At 45.8% G+C, this 17500-nt stretch overlaps 3 protein-coding genes across 5 annotated transcripts in view; 1 reads left to right on the top strand and 2 right to left on the bottom strand.

The window, feature by feature from the left end:
- The window catches only part of LOC139575402 (aminopeptidase N-like), a 76200-nt gene extending 61083 nt beyond the window's left edge, over positions 1–15117 (bottom strand). The window contains exon 1 of one of the 3 annotated variants that reach the window (XM_071400329.1): positions 14768–15117. The gene's annotated coding sequence lies outside the window, so the exon portion shown is untranslated. Of the gene's footprint in view, positions 1–393; positions 442–8806; positions 9244–14767 lie in introns of those variants that run through there. The other 2 variants (XM_071400330.1, XM_071400331.1) reach the window with 2 other exon arrangements.
- On the bottom strand, positions 3516–8005 carry LOC139575401 (putative nuclease HARBI1). Its single transcript, XM_071400328.1, has 9 exons — positions 6482–8005; positions 6218–6394; positions 6066–6127; positions 5897–5983; positions 5544–5809; positions 5429–5464; positions 4776–5330; positions 4383–4494; positions 3516–4288 (listed from the first exon to the last, which is right to left on the bottom strand). The coding sequence occupies exons 7-9, from the start codon at positions 4842–4844 to the stop codon at positions 3918–3920; spliced, it is 552 nt and encodes a 183-aa protein (XP_071256429.1). The 5' UTR covers positions 4845–5330; positions 5429–5464; positions 5544–5809; positions 5897–5983; positions 6066–6127; positions 6218–6394; positions 6482–8005; the 3' UTR covers positions 3516–3917.
- A 2168-nt stretch (positions 15118–17285) lies between the features above and the next one.
- The window catches only part of LOC139575136 (aminopeptidase N-like), a 14770-nt gene continuing 14555 nt past the window's right edge, over positions 17286–17500 (top strand). Inside the window, exon 1 of the mRNA XM_071400139.1 lies at positions 17286–17354. Coding sequence (XP_071256240.1) covers positions 17286–17354 — 69 coding nt within the window. The remainder of the gene's footprint in view (positions 17355–17500) is intronic.

The raw sequence follows: 17500 nt of genomic DNA, 5'->3' as shown, positions 1-17500 counted from the left end.
TAAAAAGGTCCAGAAATCAGAATTAGAGATATAAATCATATTTGGACACAGTTCTATTAGAACACACCCAAAACTACAGGTATCTGGGACTAAATATCAGCAGCACAGGTAGCTTTCACAGGGCTGTGAATGAGCTGAGAGACAAAGCAAGAAGAACATTCTATGCCATTAAAAGGAAATTCCAATTAGAATCTGTCTCAAAATGTTCCATTCAGTTCTAGAACCAGATGCAGTGAAGTATGGGTTCCACTGTCTAACAGGAAATGAAGAATAACAAAATATATGTATTAACTGAAGTAATACAATTAACAATGGTGTGTGTATAGTCAGTAGTTTAAGTGAGTGTTTACATGTGATAATGAGGGGTGTTGAAAGGTGCCAACACAAACAAACCAAAATGCCACAACCAAAATCTGTCTGTGTCTGGATGGAGAGAGTCTCCTCAATGACTGGGTTAGAGGTGCATTTATCCTGGGACACACCCGAGCCCAGGTGTGTCCCATTTCTCTGACGACCCTCCCGGCTCCGCCCACCGACATCCTACCAACGAGCAGAGAAAGAATTCGGCAGACAGAGTGGGAGGGTCGTCACATAACGAATTTACCAAATGGGACAAACATCCAATCGAAATACTGCATGCAGAGTTTTGCAAGACTGAATTGCATGTGCAAAGAAAAACTCTAAATAACGCATGTAGAGCAGGGGCCAATACCCCCTCCTCATTCAAATATAAAAACGAGACATTAAATTGTACAACCATCTAAAAACAAGTGACCCCAAAACATCCATCACACAGCTCTACAATGTCAAGAGATGAAACCAGAGAAGAGTCCCCTCAGCCAGCTAGTTCTGAGGCTCAGTTCCCCAACCCAAACCAACCCCATAGAGCCTCAGGACAGCAGTCACCCAGCTGGTTCTGAGGCTCAGTTCACTAACCCAAACCAATCCCATAGAGCCTCAGGACAGCAGTCACCCAGCTGGTTCTGAGGCTCAGTTCACTAACCCAAACCAATCCCATAGAGCCTCAGGACAACACAGAAAATCTGGCCCAACCAGATCATCACAAAGCTAAATTAAAAATATATCACCTATTGGAAAGACACCACAAAAAAATCTAAGTACTTCAATGCTATTTGTCTCTAAACAGACAGTACATGGTGGCAGACTATCTGACCACTGTGACTGATAGAAAACTGAGGAAAACACTGATTAGGTACAGACTCAGTGAGGACAGTCTGGCTATAGAGACCCGTCGTCACGGACAAACCTGGCTGCCCAGAGAGGACAGTCTGGCTATAGAGACCGGTCGTCACAGACAAACCTGGCTGCCCAGAGAGGACAGTCTGGCTATAGAGACCGGTCGTCACAGACAAACCTGGCTGCCCAGAGAGGACAGTCTGGCTATAGAGACCGGTCGTCACAGACAAACCTGGCTGCCCAGAGAGGACAGTCTGGCTATAGAGACCGGTCGTCACAGACAAACCTGGCTGCCCAGAGAGGACAGTCTGGCTATAGAGACCGGTCGTCACAGACAAACCTGGCTGCCCAGAGAGGACAGTCTGGCTATAGAGACCGGTCGTCACAGACAAACCTGGCTGCCCAGAGAGGACAGTCTGGCTATAGAGACCGGTCGTCACAGACAAACCTGGCTGCCCAGAGAGGACAGTCTGGCTATAGAGACCGGTCGTCACAGACAAACCTGTCTGCCCAGAGAGGACAGTCTGGCTATAGAGACCGGTCGTCACAGACAAACCTGGCTGCCCAGAGAGGACAGTCTGGCTATAGAGACCGGTCGTCACAGACAAACCTGGCTGCCCAGAGAGGACAGTCTGGCTATAGAGACCTGTCGTCACAGACAAACCTGGCTGCCCAGAGAGGACAGTCTGGCTATAGAGACCGGTCGTCACAGACAAACCTGTCTGCCCAGAGAGGACAGTCTGGCTATAGAGACCGGTCGTCACAGACAAACCTGGCTGCCCAGAGAGGACAGTCTGGCTATAGAGACCGGTCGTCACAGACAAACCTGTCTGCCCAGAGAGGACAATCTGGCTATAGAAAACTGTCGTCACAGACAAACCTGGCTGCCCAGAGAGGACAGTCTGGCTATAGAGACCGGTCGTCACAGACAAACCTGTCTGCCCAGAGAGGACAGTCTGGCTATAGAGACCGGTCGTCACAGACAAACCTGGCTGCCCAGAGAGGACAGTCTGGCTATAGAGACCGGTCGTCACAGACAAACCTGGCTGCCCAGAGAGGACAGTCTGGCTATAGAGACCGGTCGTCTGGCTGCCCAGAGAGGACAGTCTGTGCTCACTCTGCTCCAGGAGAGAGGTAGAGACAAAGCTGTATTTCCTATTACACTATGACAAATACTCAGACCTAAGAGAATATTTCTTTGCCAAATTCTTTCCCAGAATTTGAAACTGAAATCCAATATTTATTAGGTGAAAAGCCAAAATGTGCAGTTTTGACAGCCAAATATGTGTCCTCCTGCCACAACCTGAGGGACAGCCAGTGAAAAGTGCCAATGTCAACAGTTTTTCCCATTTAGTTGTGTTTTGTCTTTCATACCAGGTCATGTGTCTTCTCAGTCATGTTGACACTGGTCTACTACCAGGTCATGTGTCTTCTCAGTCATGTTGACACTGGTCTACTACCAGGTCATGTGTCTTCTCAGTCATGTTGACACTGGTCTACTACCAGGTCATGTGTCTTCTCAGTCATGTTGACACTGGTCTACTACCAGGTCATGTGTCTTCTCAGTCATGTTGACACTGGTCTACTACCAGGGGCCTGTTGCACAAAACTAGGATAAGGGATTAAGCCAGGATATCTTGGTGATCCTGGCTCAATTGATCCGTAATCCGGTTGCACTAAAGATGGATAGGGGGCAGGAGGATATGTTATGGTATAAATTACCATGGAGATTTATTCTGTGGAGCTAGCCTGCTCCAGACCAGGCTAAATTCCAGGATCTATTTAATCTCATCCCTAATGTCAGTCAGCAGTCACCACAAATGGAAACCAATAGTTATTTCACTGCTCACTATACATTGTTATCACATATAACTAGACCCACTGTTATTATTTAAACGTTTGTGATCATTAATTTCAATGATTTTGGATAAAAAATGATTTTTAGATGATGTTGCTATCATTAGATAATTTACAGTTTCCCATAGACTATAAGGCTATATATAAAATGATAGAATATTAGGGCCACAGAGGGGAAAAAAACACAAGTCATAATATTGTAACCAGTTGTTTTAAAGGAGGACAGTTGTTAAAATGACAGATGTGGGGCATTTCGTGAAATTGTACTTCAGTATGGTTTCATAAACAAAGACATGCTGATGTGCCAGAATATTAAGTATCACATTGTCATAAGTATCAAAACTGTAAAAACAATATGTAGCTTTTCTGCAGAAAGAACCAGCCTCATAAATTTATGACTTTATCCTTTTTCTTCAGTGTGGCCCTAGTACTCTGTCATATAAACAAATACACATTCCATATGAATATAAAAACACAATGTGTAACATTATGTTCCTTTATTGAATAAGGACAAAACAAAGCAGGTAAACCATCAGCTCCTTTCGAAACTGAAGTCACAGTGACTCTACAAGATGGAAAGCACAGAATCCAAGCATATTATACAAAATGATACATACACATTCAAAGGTCTGTATATAACACACCCTGCATGTCTGCACACTAAAATAAATGCAGGACAAATCCATACACATCAACTGAACAGACAAATGAATGGATGCAGTAGCCTCCCTGCAGCCTTGTATTACACACAGTATACCGCACAAACATCATAAGAGGCCAAATTCGTCAAAAAACGAACCCAAAAAAACCCAAATTCCTCTGCCACCGCAGGACATATTTAACCAAAATTGAAAGCACACATACTAACTAAAATAATTCAACACATATTGGTCCCTCAGCAGCCGACCACTGTCGTCATCAGGGAAGATTGCCGGATTGTCCCAGTCCATGGCTGGTGGCACTCTGGGGGCCCTCTCCTTCCTCAGGCAGGCCACATTGTGGAGGACAGCACAAGCCACAGTAATATCACATGCCCTAACAGGGCTGACCCTTAATTTGTGAAGGCAGTGAAAGCGTGCCTTCAGGAGGCCAAAGGTCATTTCAACTCTGGCCCTGGTCCTGGCATGGGCATGGTTGTAGGCCTGCTGTGCTTCCTGGGGGTCTGTGAAAGGTGTCAGGAGAAAAGGCTGGCAGCCATACCCCCTGTCTCCCAGCAACACACCAGAGAATTCACCTGTCAACACAAAATCTCATCATTACTACCTCATAAACACAGTGATATTCTTGACACAGCCATGATGGTTATAAATAGGGGTTGTGTGGCTTACCTTGTGATAGGCACTGATAGATTTCAGAGGCCCGAAAGATTCTGGAGTCATGGACTGAGCCAGGCCATTTTGCCACAACATTGCTGATCACACAGTCAGCATTGCAGACCATCTGAAATCATAAGATGAGGAATATTACACCAATCAATGCACATCACTGGCAATGCAGAGTGTTCGTCAATGGACAATATCAAAAAGTTATGTTCACCTGAACATTAATGCTGTGAAAGGATTTCCTATTCACAAAATCGGCCTCATGGGCACCTGAGGGGGCTTTTATCCTTATGTGTGTGCAGTCCACTGCACCAATGACATTGGGGAAACCTGTCACACAAAGTAATGAGTATCCTACTATGTGTTAACAGTTGTCCTGTAATTTGTAGATCCTCTTACCTGCAATCCTATAGAACTCCTCTTTGATGTCACAGAGTCTTCTGTGGCCAGGGAAGGAGATGAAGACATCTGCTAATGCTTTGATAGCCAGACACACACTCCTTATTGTGCGGCAAATTGTGGCCTTGTTCAGCTGTTCTGCATCCCCCACTGAGTACAGGAAGGCTCCACTAGCAAAAAAGCGCAAGGCCACACAAACCATTTGCTCCACACTCAGTGCATGGCTCCGTGCAGTGCGGTGCTTAATCCTGGGACCCAGTAGTCTGCATAGATACCTGATGCCATCTGCAGAAAACCTGTATCTTTCATATAGATGGTCATCAGGGAAGGCCAGTGGGTCCAACCGGTCCCTGAAGACCCTTTCTCGCCTGAAGGCTCTCCTCAGCACAAGTGCTTCTTCATCCACCACATCTCGCACGAATGGGCATGCCATTGTCAGAGCAGAAAGGAACACACAATTTTGGGCCTTCATATAGGCTAGTGGCCACACCTGGTGCTGGGGGGGTGGGCAAAAGAGGGCGATGCCTTATAACGATGACTTGGTTGTACTGATTGCTGGGAAAATAAAAAAAACCTTAGAAAGATGCCACCGTCCTGTGTGCTCACAATAAGAGCTCATATGTCATGGCTCACTTGACTTTACGAGAATATACCTAATTTTTATTTTGAGCTGTGTCATCTTCTTGGAGCTGGGGGAGGAAAGAAAAATAATGATTAATACATTTGTGTTACAGTTAGCATACAGTGTACATTGAAGGCATATCTCACCTCCCTCTCAAGTTTTTTTATTTCAAGGTCCAGTTTCCTAATTGTCCTCTTTTTTATTTCGGACTCCAGTGCAAGATTTTCCATCTTTTTCTTCTTGTACTGAATGTCTATGTCTGCCAGTTCTATTTGGCGCCGGAGGTGGTTGCCATACAACTTTCTGATAGCTTGTGAGCTCTGTGAACACAATACAATTAGCGGTGTCGTGTCCTTTTATTAATACGCACTATGTTGCCAGGCTGGTTTTCCCACTGTATAGCATCTGGGTCCTGTAAAAGAAATTAGATTTTTTGATTTTGATGAGGACTCCTCACCATTGTAGAGTAAATAGTACTTTCACAGTCTTAACATGATACCTCATGCCTTCTGGAATCCAGAGAGATGGTCTCCTCCTCATCATCGTCTCCATCATGTGCTGTTGCTGCTGCACTGGGGCCTTCACCCTATCACATTTAATCGGATTCATACTGAAGCTAGTAGACAAGACATGCCAGGCCTACAGTATGCCTTTGATGGAGTACTCACTGGATCAGCATCGTCTGGTGCTTGTGCTGGTGGCTCTAACAGGAACACAGTGCTGCCAGACACTGCAAGGCAATAGGTAAACCAAAGTCAGACAGTCCAAATTGATTCAATATGAATGTGGTTGTATCCCATGTAGAGATGGAAGGACATACCTTGAATGAAGCGGGTGGCATCTTGGGAGGAACCTATGCTCGTCTCTTTCCCCCCAGGGATCCCCTCTAAGACGGGCCTGCCTTTATTTAGCTCCAAGGCCATGTCCTCTGCTGGGGTAAGGTCAGCCTTTGGTGACCCACCACCCGTGCCTTGTCTGTGGGTATTCTTTTTCACTGCTAAAACAGTACAGACAATGTGTGAGCAGGCACCTTCTGGGTACAATATATGCTTGTGCTTTGTTAAATATTAGTCAGGGACCATACCATTCTGCAGAATGTTCTTGTATTTGATTTTGACCTGCTGCCATGTCCGTTGTGGCCCGTTCATGTTTAATCTACACACACACACACACACACACATTTAATGGAGTCACACTGCAAAAAATTACTTGGTATTTTTGTCTTGTTTTCAGTAAAAATATCAAAAAATGTATCATAGCTTTATACAGTGTGATGGAGTTACTTTACACAATTTCACTCATATCTGCAGTGCATTTCAATTAAAAATTTAACCGTTTCATAATTACAGTACAACTGCATTTTTGGAGATGTGAATTAAATATTTGAATTGTAATTGTGATGTTTCAGCGGAGCGGTGAGTGTGTAATTGTGCACTACTTACGCATTCAGGCGGTCTGCAATACTTTGCCACGCTTTTTCTCTTTGCTTTATCACTGTGGCGGTGTTCCCTTTCTTCTTAATTATATCTTTTACCTCCTCGTATGCCTCCATGAGGATTTGTGCTTCCGACGGGGAAAAGTACGCGGCTCTAGTTGCCATGGTAAATCAGTTAATCTGTGATCTGTGGCGGGGTCTATTTGAGTGAGCCGTGAGCGCGCACCTATCCAGGATTGGTTTCACCTGGCTTAATGAATCCGTGTCTGCTCATCCTGGCTTGGTCTTTGTGCAACCAATTAAGCCTGGACGCACATGTTTTGGCTTCATTGAGCTCAGCTGAGTCATTTATCCCGGATGTCTTAATTCTACTTTTGTGCAACAGGCCCCAGGTCATGTGTCTTCTCAGTCATGTTGACACTGGTCTACTACCAGATCATGTGTCTTCTCAGTCATGTTGACACTGGTCTACTACCAGATCATGTGTCTTCTCAGTCATGTTGACACTGGTCTACTACCAGGTCATGTGTCTTCTCAGTCATGTTGACACTGGTCTACTACCAGGTCATGTGTCTTCTCAGTCATGTTGACACTGGTCTACTACCAGGTCATGTGTCTTCTCAGTCATGTTGACACTGGTCTACTACCAGGTCATGTGTCTTCTCAGTCATGTTAACACTGGTCTACTGCTGTTGCTTTAACGTATTGTTGTTCTGATTAATATTGTTGTTGTAGTTGTTGTTAAAGGTAATCACATTTCCACTACTACTATTGTTATTGCTGTTGGTCCCAACATTGTTGTTATATGTATACTTTGACAATGTAAGTCATTTTAACTTTCCATGTCAATAAAGTCTACTGAATTGAATTGAAATTGAGAGAGAAAGCAGAGTCAGTATAGAGGAAAGGTCTTTTGTACATCTCAACTAGAAGACAACAATGTGCTAGAAATTGAAAAGTTGACGATAATCATATCACATTTTACCATTTGGTCTGTCAGATTTTCCAACTTAGGTAAGACATTAAGATAGGCTCAACTATATGATTTCCTGATGTCATTCCAGCAGTGTTTATCTGTAAACACAAGCATGACTTCATCATCCACCACAGGTTGCATGGTGTAGCCAGCCAGGCCTGAGTCTAATATCAGACTCTTATTGGTAGACAGAGTAATATCAGCCTCTTATTGGCAGCATGAGAGTAATATCAGCCTCTTATTGGTAGACAGGGTAATATCAGCCTCTTATTGGTAGACAGACTATTATCAGCCTCGTATTGGTAGACAGAGTAATATCAGCCTCTTATTGGTAGACAGAGTAATATCAGCCTCTTATTGGTAGACAGAGTAATATCAGCCTCTTATTGGTAGACAGAGTAATATCAGCCTCTTATTGGTAGACAGAGTAATATCAGCCTCTTATTGGTAGACAGAGTAATATCAGCCTCTTATTGGTAGACAGGGTAATATCAGCCTCTTATTGGTAGACAGAGTAATATCAGCCTCTTATTGGTAGACAGAGTAATATCAGCCTCTTATTGGTAGACAGAGTAATATCAGCCTCTTATTGGTAGACAGAGTAATATCAGCCTCTTATTGGTAGACAGAGTAATATCAGCCTCTTATTGGTAGACAGAGTAATATCAGCCTCTTATTGGTAGACAGAGTAATATCAGCCTCTTATTGGTAGACAGAGTAATATCAGCCTCTTATTGGTAGACAGAGTAATATCAGCCTCTTATTGGTAGACAGAGTAATATCAGCCTCTTATTGGTAGACAGAGTAATATCAGCCTCTTATTGGTAGACAGGGTAATATCAGCCTCTTATTGGTAGACAGAGTAATATCAGCCTCTTATTGGTAGACAGAGTAATATCAGCCTCTTATTGGTAGACAGAGTAATATCAGCCTCTTATTGGTAGACAGAGTAACATCAGCCTCTTATTGGTAGACAGAGTAACATCAGCCCCCATTACCTTGTTGAAGCATCTGTCAGCAGCCTAGTAGTTTGATGGGTCTCTGATTGGTAGACAGAGTAACATCAGCCCCCATTACCTTGTTGAAACATCTGTCAGCAGCCTAGTAGTTTGATGGGTCTCTGATTGGTAGACAGAGTAACATCAGCCCCCATTACCTTGTTGAAACATCTGTCAGCAGCCTAGTAGTTTGATGGGTCTCTGATTGGTAGACAGAGTAACATCAGCCCCTATTACCTTGTTGAAACATCTGTCAGCAGCCTAGTAGTTTGATGGGTCTCTGATTGGTAGACAGAGTAACATCAGCCCCCATTACCTTGTTGAAACATCTGTCAGCAGCCTAGTAGTTTGATGGGTCTCTGATTGGTAGACAGAGTAACATCAGCCCCCATTACCTTGTTGAAGCATCTGTCAGCAGCCTAGTAGTTTGATGGGTCTCTGATTGGTAGACAGAGTAACATCAGCCCCCATTACCTTGTTGAAACATTGGTCAGCAGCCTAGTAGTTTGATGGGTCTCTGATTGGTAGACAGAGTAACATCAGCCCCCATTACCTTGTTGAAGCATCTGTCAGCAGCCTAGTAGTTTGATGGGTCTCTGATTGGTAGACAGAGTAACATCAGCCCCCATTACCTTGTTGAAGCATCTGTCAGCAGCCTAGTAGTTTGATGGGTCTCTGATTGAAGACTAAACAGCTCTGCGGATAGTTGTCTGTCTAATAGCTGATCTGAGCCACAGACAGTCTTTCATTACATGAGACAAACACACAAGTTAATGATAAACACACTGCATCCAAACCAGGCAGCAGTTCTTGTCGGTGTCCCAAATGGCACCCTATAAAGTGCACTACTTCCCGATTGGCCCTGGTCGGAAATAGTGCACTACTTCCCGATTGGCCCTGGTCAGAAATAGTGCACTACTTAGGGAATAGGGCTCCATTTGGGACACACAACATGGACTACTGCATGGTTTGGATACAGTGTGTTTCTCATTAACTTGTGTTGTGGACTAATCTAACGTAGTGCCATTTAGGATGCTTCCCAGAGGCTCTCGGGTTCATTCAATCCTGCTCCTAGTAGCCTGGTCCCAGATCTGTTTCTGCTCCTAGTAGCCTGGTCCCAGATCTGTTTCTGCTCTTACCTACTCCTAGTAGCCTGGTCCCAGATCTGTTTCTGCTCTTACCTACTCCTAGTAGCCTGGTCCCAGATCTGTTTCTGCTCTTACCTACTCCTAGTAGCCTGGTCCCAGATCTGTCTCTGCTCTTACCTACTCCTAGTAGCCTGGTCCCGGATCTGTTCTGCTCCAAGTAGCCTGGTCCCAGACCTGTTTCTGCTCCTAGTAGCCTGGTCCCAGATCTGTTTCTGCTCCTAGTAGCCTGGTCCCAGATCTGTTTCTGCTCCTAGTAGCCTGGTCCCAGATCTGTCTCTGCTCCTAGTAGCCTGGTCCCAGATCTGTCTCTGCTCCTAGTAGCCTGGTCCCAGATCTGTTTCTGCTCTAACCTACTCCTAGTAGCCTGGTCCCAGATCTGTTTCTGCTCCTAGTAGCCTGGTCCCATACCTGTTTCTACTCCTAGTAGCCTGGTCCCAGATCTGTTTCTGCTCCTAGTAGCCTGGTCCCAGACCTGTTTCTACTCCTAGTAGCCTGGTCCCAGATCTGTTTCTGCTCCTAGTAGCCTGGTCCCAGATCTGTTTCTGCTCCTAGTAGCCTGGTCCCAGATCTGTTTCTGCTCCTAGTAGCCTGGTCCCAGATCTGTTTCTGCTCCTAGTAGCCTGGTCCCAGATCTGTTTCTGCTCCTAGTAGCCTGGTCCCAGATCTGTTCTGCTCTTACCTACTCCTAGTAGCCTGGTCCCAGATCTGTTTCTGCTCCTAGTAGCCTGGTCCCAGATCTGTTTCTGCTCTTACCTACTCCTAGTAGCCTGGTCCCAGATCTGTTTCTGCTCTTACCTACTCCTAGTAGCCTGGTCCCAGACCTGTTTCTGCTCTTACCTACTCCTAGTAGCCTGGTCCCAGACCTGTTTCTACTCCTAGTAGCCTGGTCCCAGATCTGTTTCTGCTCTTACCTACTCCTAGTAGCCTGGTCCCAGATCTGTTTCTGCTCTTACCTACTCCTAGTAGCCTGGTCCCAGATCTGTTTCTGCTCTTACCTACTCCTAGTAGCCTGGTCCCAGATCTGTTCTGCTCTTACCTACTCCTAGTAGCCTGGTCCCAGACCTGTTTCTGCTCTTACCTACTCCTAGTAGCCTGGTCCCAGATCTGTTTCTGCTCCTAGTAGCCTGGTCCCAGATCTGTTTCTGCTCTTACCTACTCCTAGTAGCCTGGTCCCAGATCTGTTTCTGCTCCTAGTAGCCTGGTCCCAGATCTGTTTCTGCTCCTAGTAGCCTGGACCCAGATCTGTTTCTACTCCTAGTAGCCTGGTCCTAGATCTGTTTCTGCTCCTAGTAGCCTGGTCCCAGATCTGTTTCTGCTCCTACCTACTCCTAGTAGCCTGGTCCCAGATCTGTTCTGCTCTTACCTACTCCTAGTAGCCTGGTCCCAGATCTGTTTCTGCTCTTACCTACTCCTAGTAACCTGGTCCCAGATCTGTTTCTGCTCTTACCTACTCCTAGTAGCCTGGTCCCAGATCTGTTTCTGCTCTTACCTACTCCTAGTAGCCTGGTCCCAGATCTGTTCTGCTCTTACCTACTCCTAGTAGCCTGGTCCCAGATCTGTTTCTACTCCAAGTATCCTGGTCCCAGATCTGTTTCTACTCCTAGTATCCTGGTCCCAGATCTGTTTCTGCTCCTAGTATCCTGGTCCCAGATCTGTTTCTACTCCTAGTATCCTGGTCCCAGATCTGTTTCTGCTCCTAGTAACCTGGTCCCAGATCTGTTCTGCTCTTACCTACTCCTAGTAGCCTGGTCCCAGATCTGTTTCTGCTCCTACCTACTCCTAGTAGCCTGGTCCCAGATCTGTTTCTACTCCTAGTAGCCTGGTCCTAGATCTGTTTCTACTCCTAGTAGCCTGGTCCCAGATCTGTCTCTGCTCCTAGTAGCCTGGTCCCAGACCTGTTTCTGCTCCTAGTAGCCTGGTCCCAGATCTGTTCTGCTCTTACCTACTCCTAGTAGCCTGGTCCCAGATCTGTTTCTGCTCCTACCTACTCCTAGTAGCCTGGTCCCAGATCTGTTTCTACTCCTAGTAGCCTGGTCCTAGATCTGTTTCTACTCCTAGTAGCCTGGTCCCAGGTCTGTTTCTACTCCTAGTAGCCTGGTCCTAGATCTGTTTCTACTCCTAGTAGCCTGGTCCCAGATCTGTTTCTACTCCTAGTAGCCTGGTCCCAGATCTGTTTCTACTCCTAGTAGCCTGGTCCTAGATCTGTTTCTACTCCTAGTAGCCTGGTCCTAGATCTGTTTCTACTCCTAGTTGCCTGGTCCCAGATCTGTTTCTACTCCTAGTAGCCTGGTCCTAGATCTGTTTCTACTCCTAGTAGCCTGTTCCAAGATCTGTTTCTACTCCTAGTAGCCTGGTCCCAGATCTGTTTCTACTCCTAGTAGCCTGGTCCTAGATCTGTTTCTACTCCTAGTAGCCTGGTCCCAGATCTGTTTCCACTCCTAGTAGCCTGGTCCCAGATCTGTTTCCACTCCTAGTAGCCTGGTCCCAGATCTGTTTCTTTTGTACAACTGCCTTAATTTTGCCGGAGCCCCGGAAGAGTAGCTGCTGTCTTGGCAGGAACTAATGGGGATCCATAATAAACCCCAGGAAGAGTAGCTGCTGCCTTGGCAGGAACTAATGGGGATCCATAATAAACCCCAGGAAGAGTAGCTGCTGCCTTGGCAGGAACTAATGGGGATCCATAATAAACCCCAGGAAGAGTAGCTGCTGCCTTGGCAGGAACTAATGGGGGATCCATAATAAACCCCAGGAAGAGTAGCTGCTGCCTTGGCAGGAACTAATGGGGATCCATAATAAACCCCAGGAAGAGTAGCTGCTGCCTTGGCAGGAACTAATGGGGATCCATAATAAACCCCAGGAAGAGTAGCTGCTGCCTTGGCAGGAACTAATGGGGATCCATAATAAACCCCAGGAAGAGTAGCTGCTGCCTTGGCAGGAACTAATGGGGATCCATAATAAACCCCAGGAAGAGTAGCTGCTGCCTTGGCAGGAACTAATGGGGATCCATAATAAACCCCAGGAAGAGTAGCTGCTGCCTTGACAGGAACTAATGGGGATCCATAATAAACCCCAGGAAGAGTAGCTGCTGCCTTGGCAGGAACTAATGGGGATCCATAATAAACCCCAGGAAGAGTAGCTGCTGCCTTGACAGGAACTAATATGGATCCATAATAAACCCCAGGAAGAGTAGCTGCTGCCTTGGCAGGAACTAATGGGGATCCATAATAAACCCCAGGAAGAGTAGCTGCTGCCTTGGCAGGAACTAATGGGGATCCATAATAAACCACAGGAAGAGTAGCTGCTGCCTTGACAGGAACTAATGGGGATCCATAATAAACCCCAGGAAGAGTAGCTGCTGCCTTGGCAGGAACTAATGGGGATCCATAATAAACCCCAGGAAGAGTAGCTGCTGCCTTGGCAGGAACTAAATGGGGATCCATAATAAACCCCAGGAAGAGTAGCTGCTGCCTTGGCAGGAACTAATGGGGATCCACAATAAACCCCAGGAAGAGTAGCTGCTGCCTTGACAGGAACTAATGGGGATCCATAATAAACCCCAGGAAGAGTAGCTGCTGCCTTGACAGGAACTAATGGGGATCCATAATAAACCCCAGGAAGAGTAGCTGCTGCCTTGGCAGGAACTAATGGGGATCCATAATAAACCCCAGGAAGAGTAGCTGCTGCCTTGACAGGAACTAATGGGGATCCATAATAAACCCCAGGAATAGTAGCTGCTGCCTTGGCAGGAACTAATGGGGATCCATAATAAACCCCAGGAAGAGTAGCTGCTGTCTTGGCAGGAACTAATGAGGATCCATAATAAACCCCAGGAAGAGTAGATACTGCCTTGGCAGGAACTAGTGGGGATCCACAATAAACCCCAGGAAGAGTAGCTGCTGCCTTGACAGGAACTAATGGGGATCCATAATAAACCCCAGGAAGAGTAGCTGCTGCCTTGATAGGAACTAATGGGGATTGATACCTAATAAACTGTCCAGGGTGGCATACCTAATAAACTGTCCAGGGTGGCACACCTAATAAACTGTCCAGGGTGGCATACCTAATAAACTGTCCAGGGTGGCATACCTAATAAACTGTCCAGGGCGGCATACCTAATAAACTGTCCAGGGCGGCATACCTAATAAACTGTCCAGGGCGGCATACCTAATAAACTGTCCAGGGCGGCATACCTAATAAACTGTCCAGGGCGGCATACCTAATAAACTGTCCAGGGCGGCATACCTAATAAACTGTCCAGGGCAGCATACCTAATAAACTGGCAGATGTAAGGCATGGTGAATGTGGCGGTCCTCCATCCATCAGAGAGAGAGAGAGAGAGACAGAGAGACAGAGAGACAGAGAGACAGAGAGAGAGAGAGAGAGAGAGAGATCGGAGGCCTGCGTGTGATTGACGGAGGTTTCCAGGGATCTGGTTACCAGGAAGCCTGTTCAGGGGCTTTCAGTTCAGGGTGACTCCTCTGTAACTACTAACACCTGGTGTTTCAATGCAGCAGCTAACGCAGCAACAATACACAGCTACAACCACATTCACTCTTCACATATCACTCTGAATGAACCACAGAGACATGTTACTAAAAGCTAAATTCATCTCTTACCCCGTATACTTTAAACAACCCCCCAGAACAAGCCTCGTCATCAGAGGACCCATATGTGGAATAAATCCTGGCTGAGACGACAGCCTGACACACAGACATCAACTCTGCTGCTGATCAAACGCTACAAATCCAGAGGCATAACTAGCTGCTGTCTTACTGTCACACTAGAAGACTAAAGACAAAACACAGGTACATACCAGGTAGGAACTGATGTGGCCAGATGATCCCAAACAGACTGATGTGAAGCAACACACACGGACGGACTCATTCAGATCCCCATGTGTTAGTGCAGAGGTGGGAGAAAACCTCAGGTTTTTCCTGTTCCAACCACACGAGATGAAAACCAGCTGTCAGAGGGGAAGGAGATGGCCCAGCCTGAATCCTACGGGACGGGGTTGGAATGTGTGTCTGTCAGAGTGGATCAGAAAGAAGCGTGGAACTCACTCTGGTGTTTCCTGGGACCTGATGAGAGCACAGGAAACCACGGCAGCGGAGAACATGATTGGTCCTAACAAAATGTACAGATGTGCAACCAGGATAGAATTCTATTTGACAGCACAGCAAGGCGGGATTTGGACAAGGACTTCACATGATCAGTACTGACCACAGGATCACTCCCAAATAGCCCACTGTTCCCTATATAGTGCACTACTTTTGATCAGAGCTCTATGAGCCCTATGGTCTAAAGTAGTGCACTATATAGGGAATAGGGTGCCATTTAGGATGCTGACCACAGACTTGTGACTGTGACTAACATGCTGAGGTCGGCTGGTAAGAAATGACTGTAGTCTTCTGAGAAAAGACACACACAACTAGTGTTGACCAAGGTTTGCTGTTTCTACGGTACAGACGGTGTTCTTGGAAAAGGCACAGAATAAAAGGTCATGAACACAAGTTTCCTCTACCATTTTATTGTTCTAAGGGAATGTATTAGCTACACTTAAAACACGGATATATTTTCACCATCAGAATGTTCTGGAAAGAGGCGGTCTTGGAAAAAGCTTGAGAAGGACGCAGACAGACAACAGAATCAGGTTCATTCAGTATTTAGGCCTGTTTCTCCTCTGATTCCTGCCGACCCTGACTAACTGTATTGTCGGCCTTCCTGATGGCAGCTCTTGGTGTGCACACACACACACACACACACACACACACACACACACACACACACACACACACACATTGTAACATAAGTTCCAAATGGGAAAATGCACACTTGAATGAGAATGGAAAGACAAAACCAATTCTATACATAGTGCACTACCTTTGACCAGGGCCCATAGGGTGTCATTTAGGACGTAGACTGTGTGTTTTCATTACAGACCAAAGGACAAACTCATCTTACACGGATAAATACAAAACGTTCAGAACAGAACGCAGCTACAATAACATGTCATTATTAACGGCCATTAGGATCAACAGCAACATCGTAGTCATATCTTGTGCAAATCACAAAACTGGAGAAATGTGTCATTCCCCACATACAGGAAAAGGTCAATAAGCTGTGACTAGTGTTACACATCTCCCACGTGGAGAAATCACACCGTATGTGTCACCTGCTCGGTAAACAACAGGTGGAGACTAACAGGGAAATGTTTTCAACAAAGACAGAATAAAGGAAAAGATGTCCTGACAGAAGGAAAACACAGGACAGTGACATGAGGAAGAAATACAGTGAATAACAATAATGAGAACAGGAAGAATGGCTGGAGGGATAATGTCCTGACAGAAGGTTAGAGGGATAATGTCCTGACAGAAGGTTAGAGGGATAATGTCCTGACAGAAGGTTAGAGGGATAATGTCCTGACAGAAGGTTAGAGGGATAATGTCCTGACAGAAGGTTAGAGGGATAATGTCCTGACAGAAGGTTAGAGGGATAATGTCCTGACAGAAGGTTAGAGGGATAATGTCCTGACAGAAGGTTAGAGGGATAATGTCCTGACAGAAGGTTAGAGGGATAATGTCCCGACAGAAGGTTAGAGGGATAATGTCCCGACAGAAGGTTAGAGGGATAATGTCCTGACAGAAGGTTAGAGGGATAATGTCCTGACAAAATGTTAGAGGGATAATGTTCTGACAGAAGGTTATAGGAATAATGTCCTGACAGAAGGTTAGAGGGATAATGTCCTGACTGAAAGTTACAGGGATAATGTCCTGACAAAAGGTTAGAGGGATAATGTCCTGACAAAAGGTTGGAGGGATAATGTCCTGACAGAAGGTGACGGGTTAATGTCCTGACAGAAGTGTACGGGGATAATGTCCTAACAGAAGGTTAGAGGGATAATGTCCTGACAGAAGGTTAGAGGGATAATGTCCTGACAGAAGGTTAGAGGGATAATGTCCTGACAGAAGGTTAGAGGGATAATTTCCTGACAGAAGGTTAGAGGGATAATTTCCTGACAGAAGGTTAGAGGGATAATGTCCCGACAGAAGGATAGAAGGATCATGTCCCGACAGAAGGTTAAAGGGATCATGTCCCGACAGAAGGTTAAAGGGATAATGTCCTTACAAAAGGTTAGAGGGATAATGTCCTGACAGAAGGTTACGGGGTTAATGTCCTGACAGAAGGTTAGAGGGATAATGTCCCGACAGGAGGTTAGAGGGATAATGTCCCGACAGAAGGTTAGAGGGATAATGTCCCGACAGAAGTTTAGAGGGATAATGTCCCGACAGAAGGTTATAGGGCTAATTTCCCGACAGAAGTTTAGAGGGATCATGTCCCGACAGAAGTTTAGAGGGATCATGTCCCGACAGAAGGTTAAAGGGATAATGTCCCGACAGAAGGTTAGAGGGATAATGTCCCGACAGAAGGACCGAGGGATAATGTCCCGACAAAAGGACCGAGGGATAATGTCCCGACAGAAAGACAGAGGGATAATGTCCTGACAGAAGGTTAGAGGGATAATGTCCTGACAGAAGGTTAAGGGGAT

This window comes from Salvelinus alpinus, chromosome 5 (genome assembly GCF_045679555.1).
Source record: "Salvelinus alpinus chromosome 5, SLU_Salpinus.1, whole genome shotgun sequence".
NCBI lineage: Eukaryota > Metazoa > Chordata > Actinopteri > Salmoniformes > Salmonidae > Salvelinus > Salvelinus alpinus.
The sequence above is the reverse complement of the archived record's forward strand: the minus strand, read 5'-3'. Positions and strand labels throughout refer to the sequence as shown.

Bases quoted from the DNA above. Each gene is read 5' to 3' on its own strand.
- LOC139575401 (XM_071400328.1), bottom strand. From the start codon at position 4,844: ATGTCTTCATCTCCTTCCCTGGCCACAGAAGACTCTGTGACATCAAAG. The intron at 4,495-4,775 runs GTAAGAGGATCT...TTATGATTTCAG, and splicing joins GGAGTTCTATAGGATTGCAG to ATGGTCTGCAATGCTGACTG. The intron at 4,289-4,382 runs GTAAGCCACACA...TTGTGTTGACAG, and splicing joins CTATCAGTGCCTATCACAAG to GTGAATTCTCTGGTGTGTTG.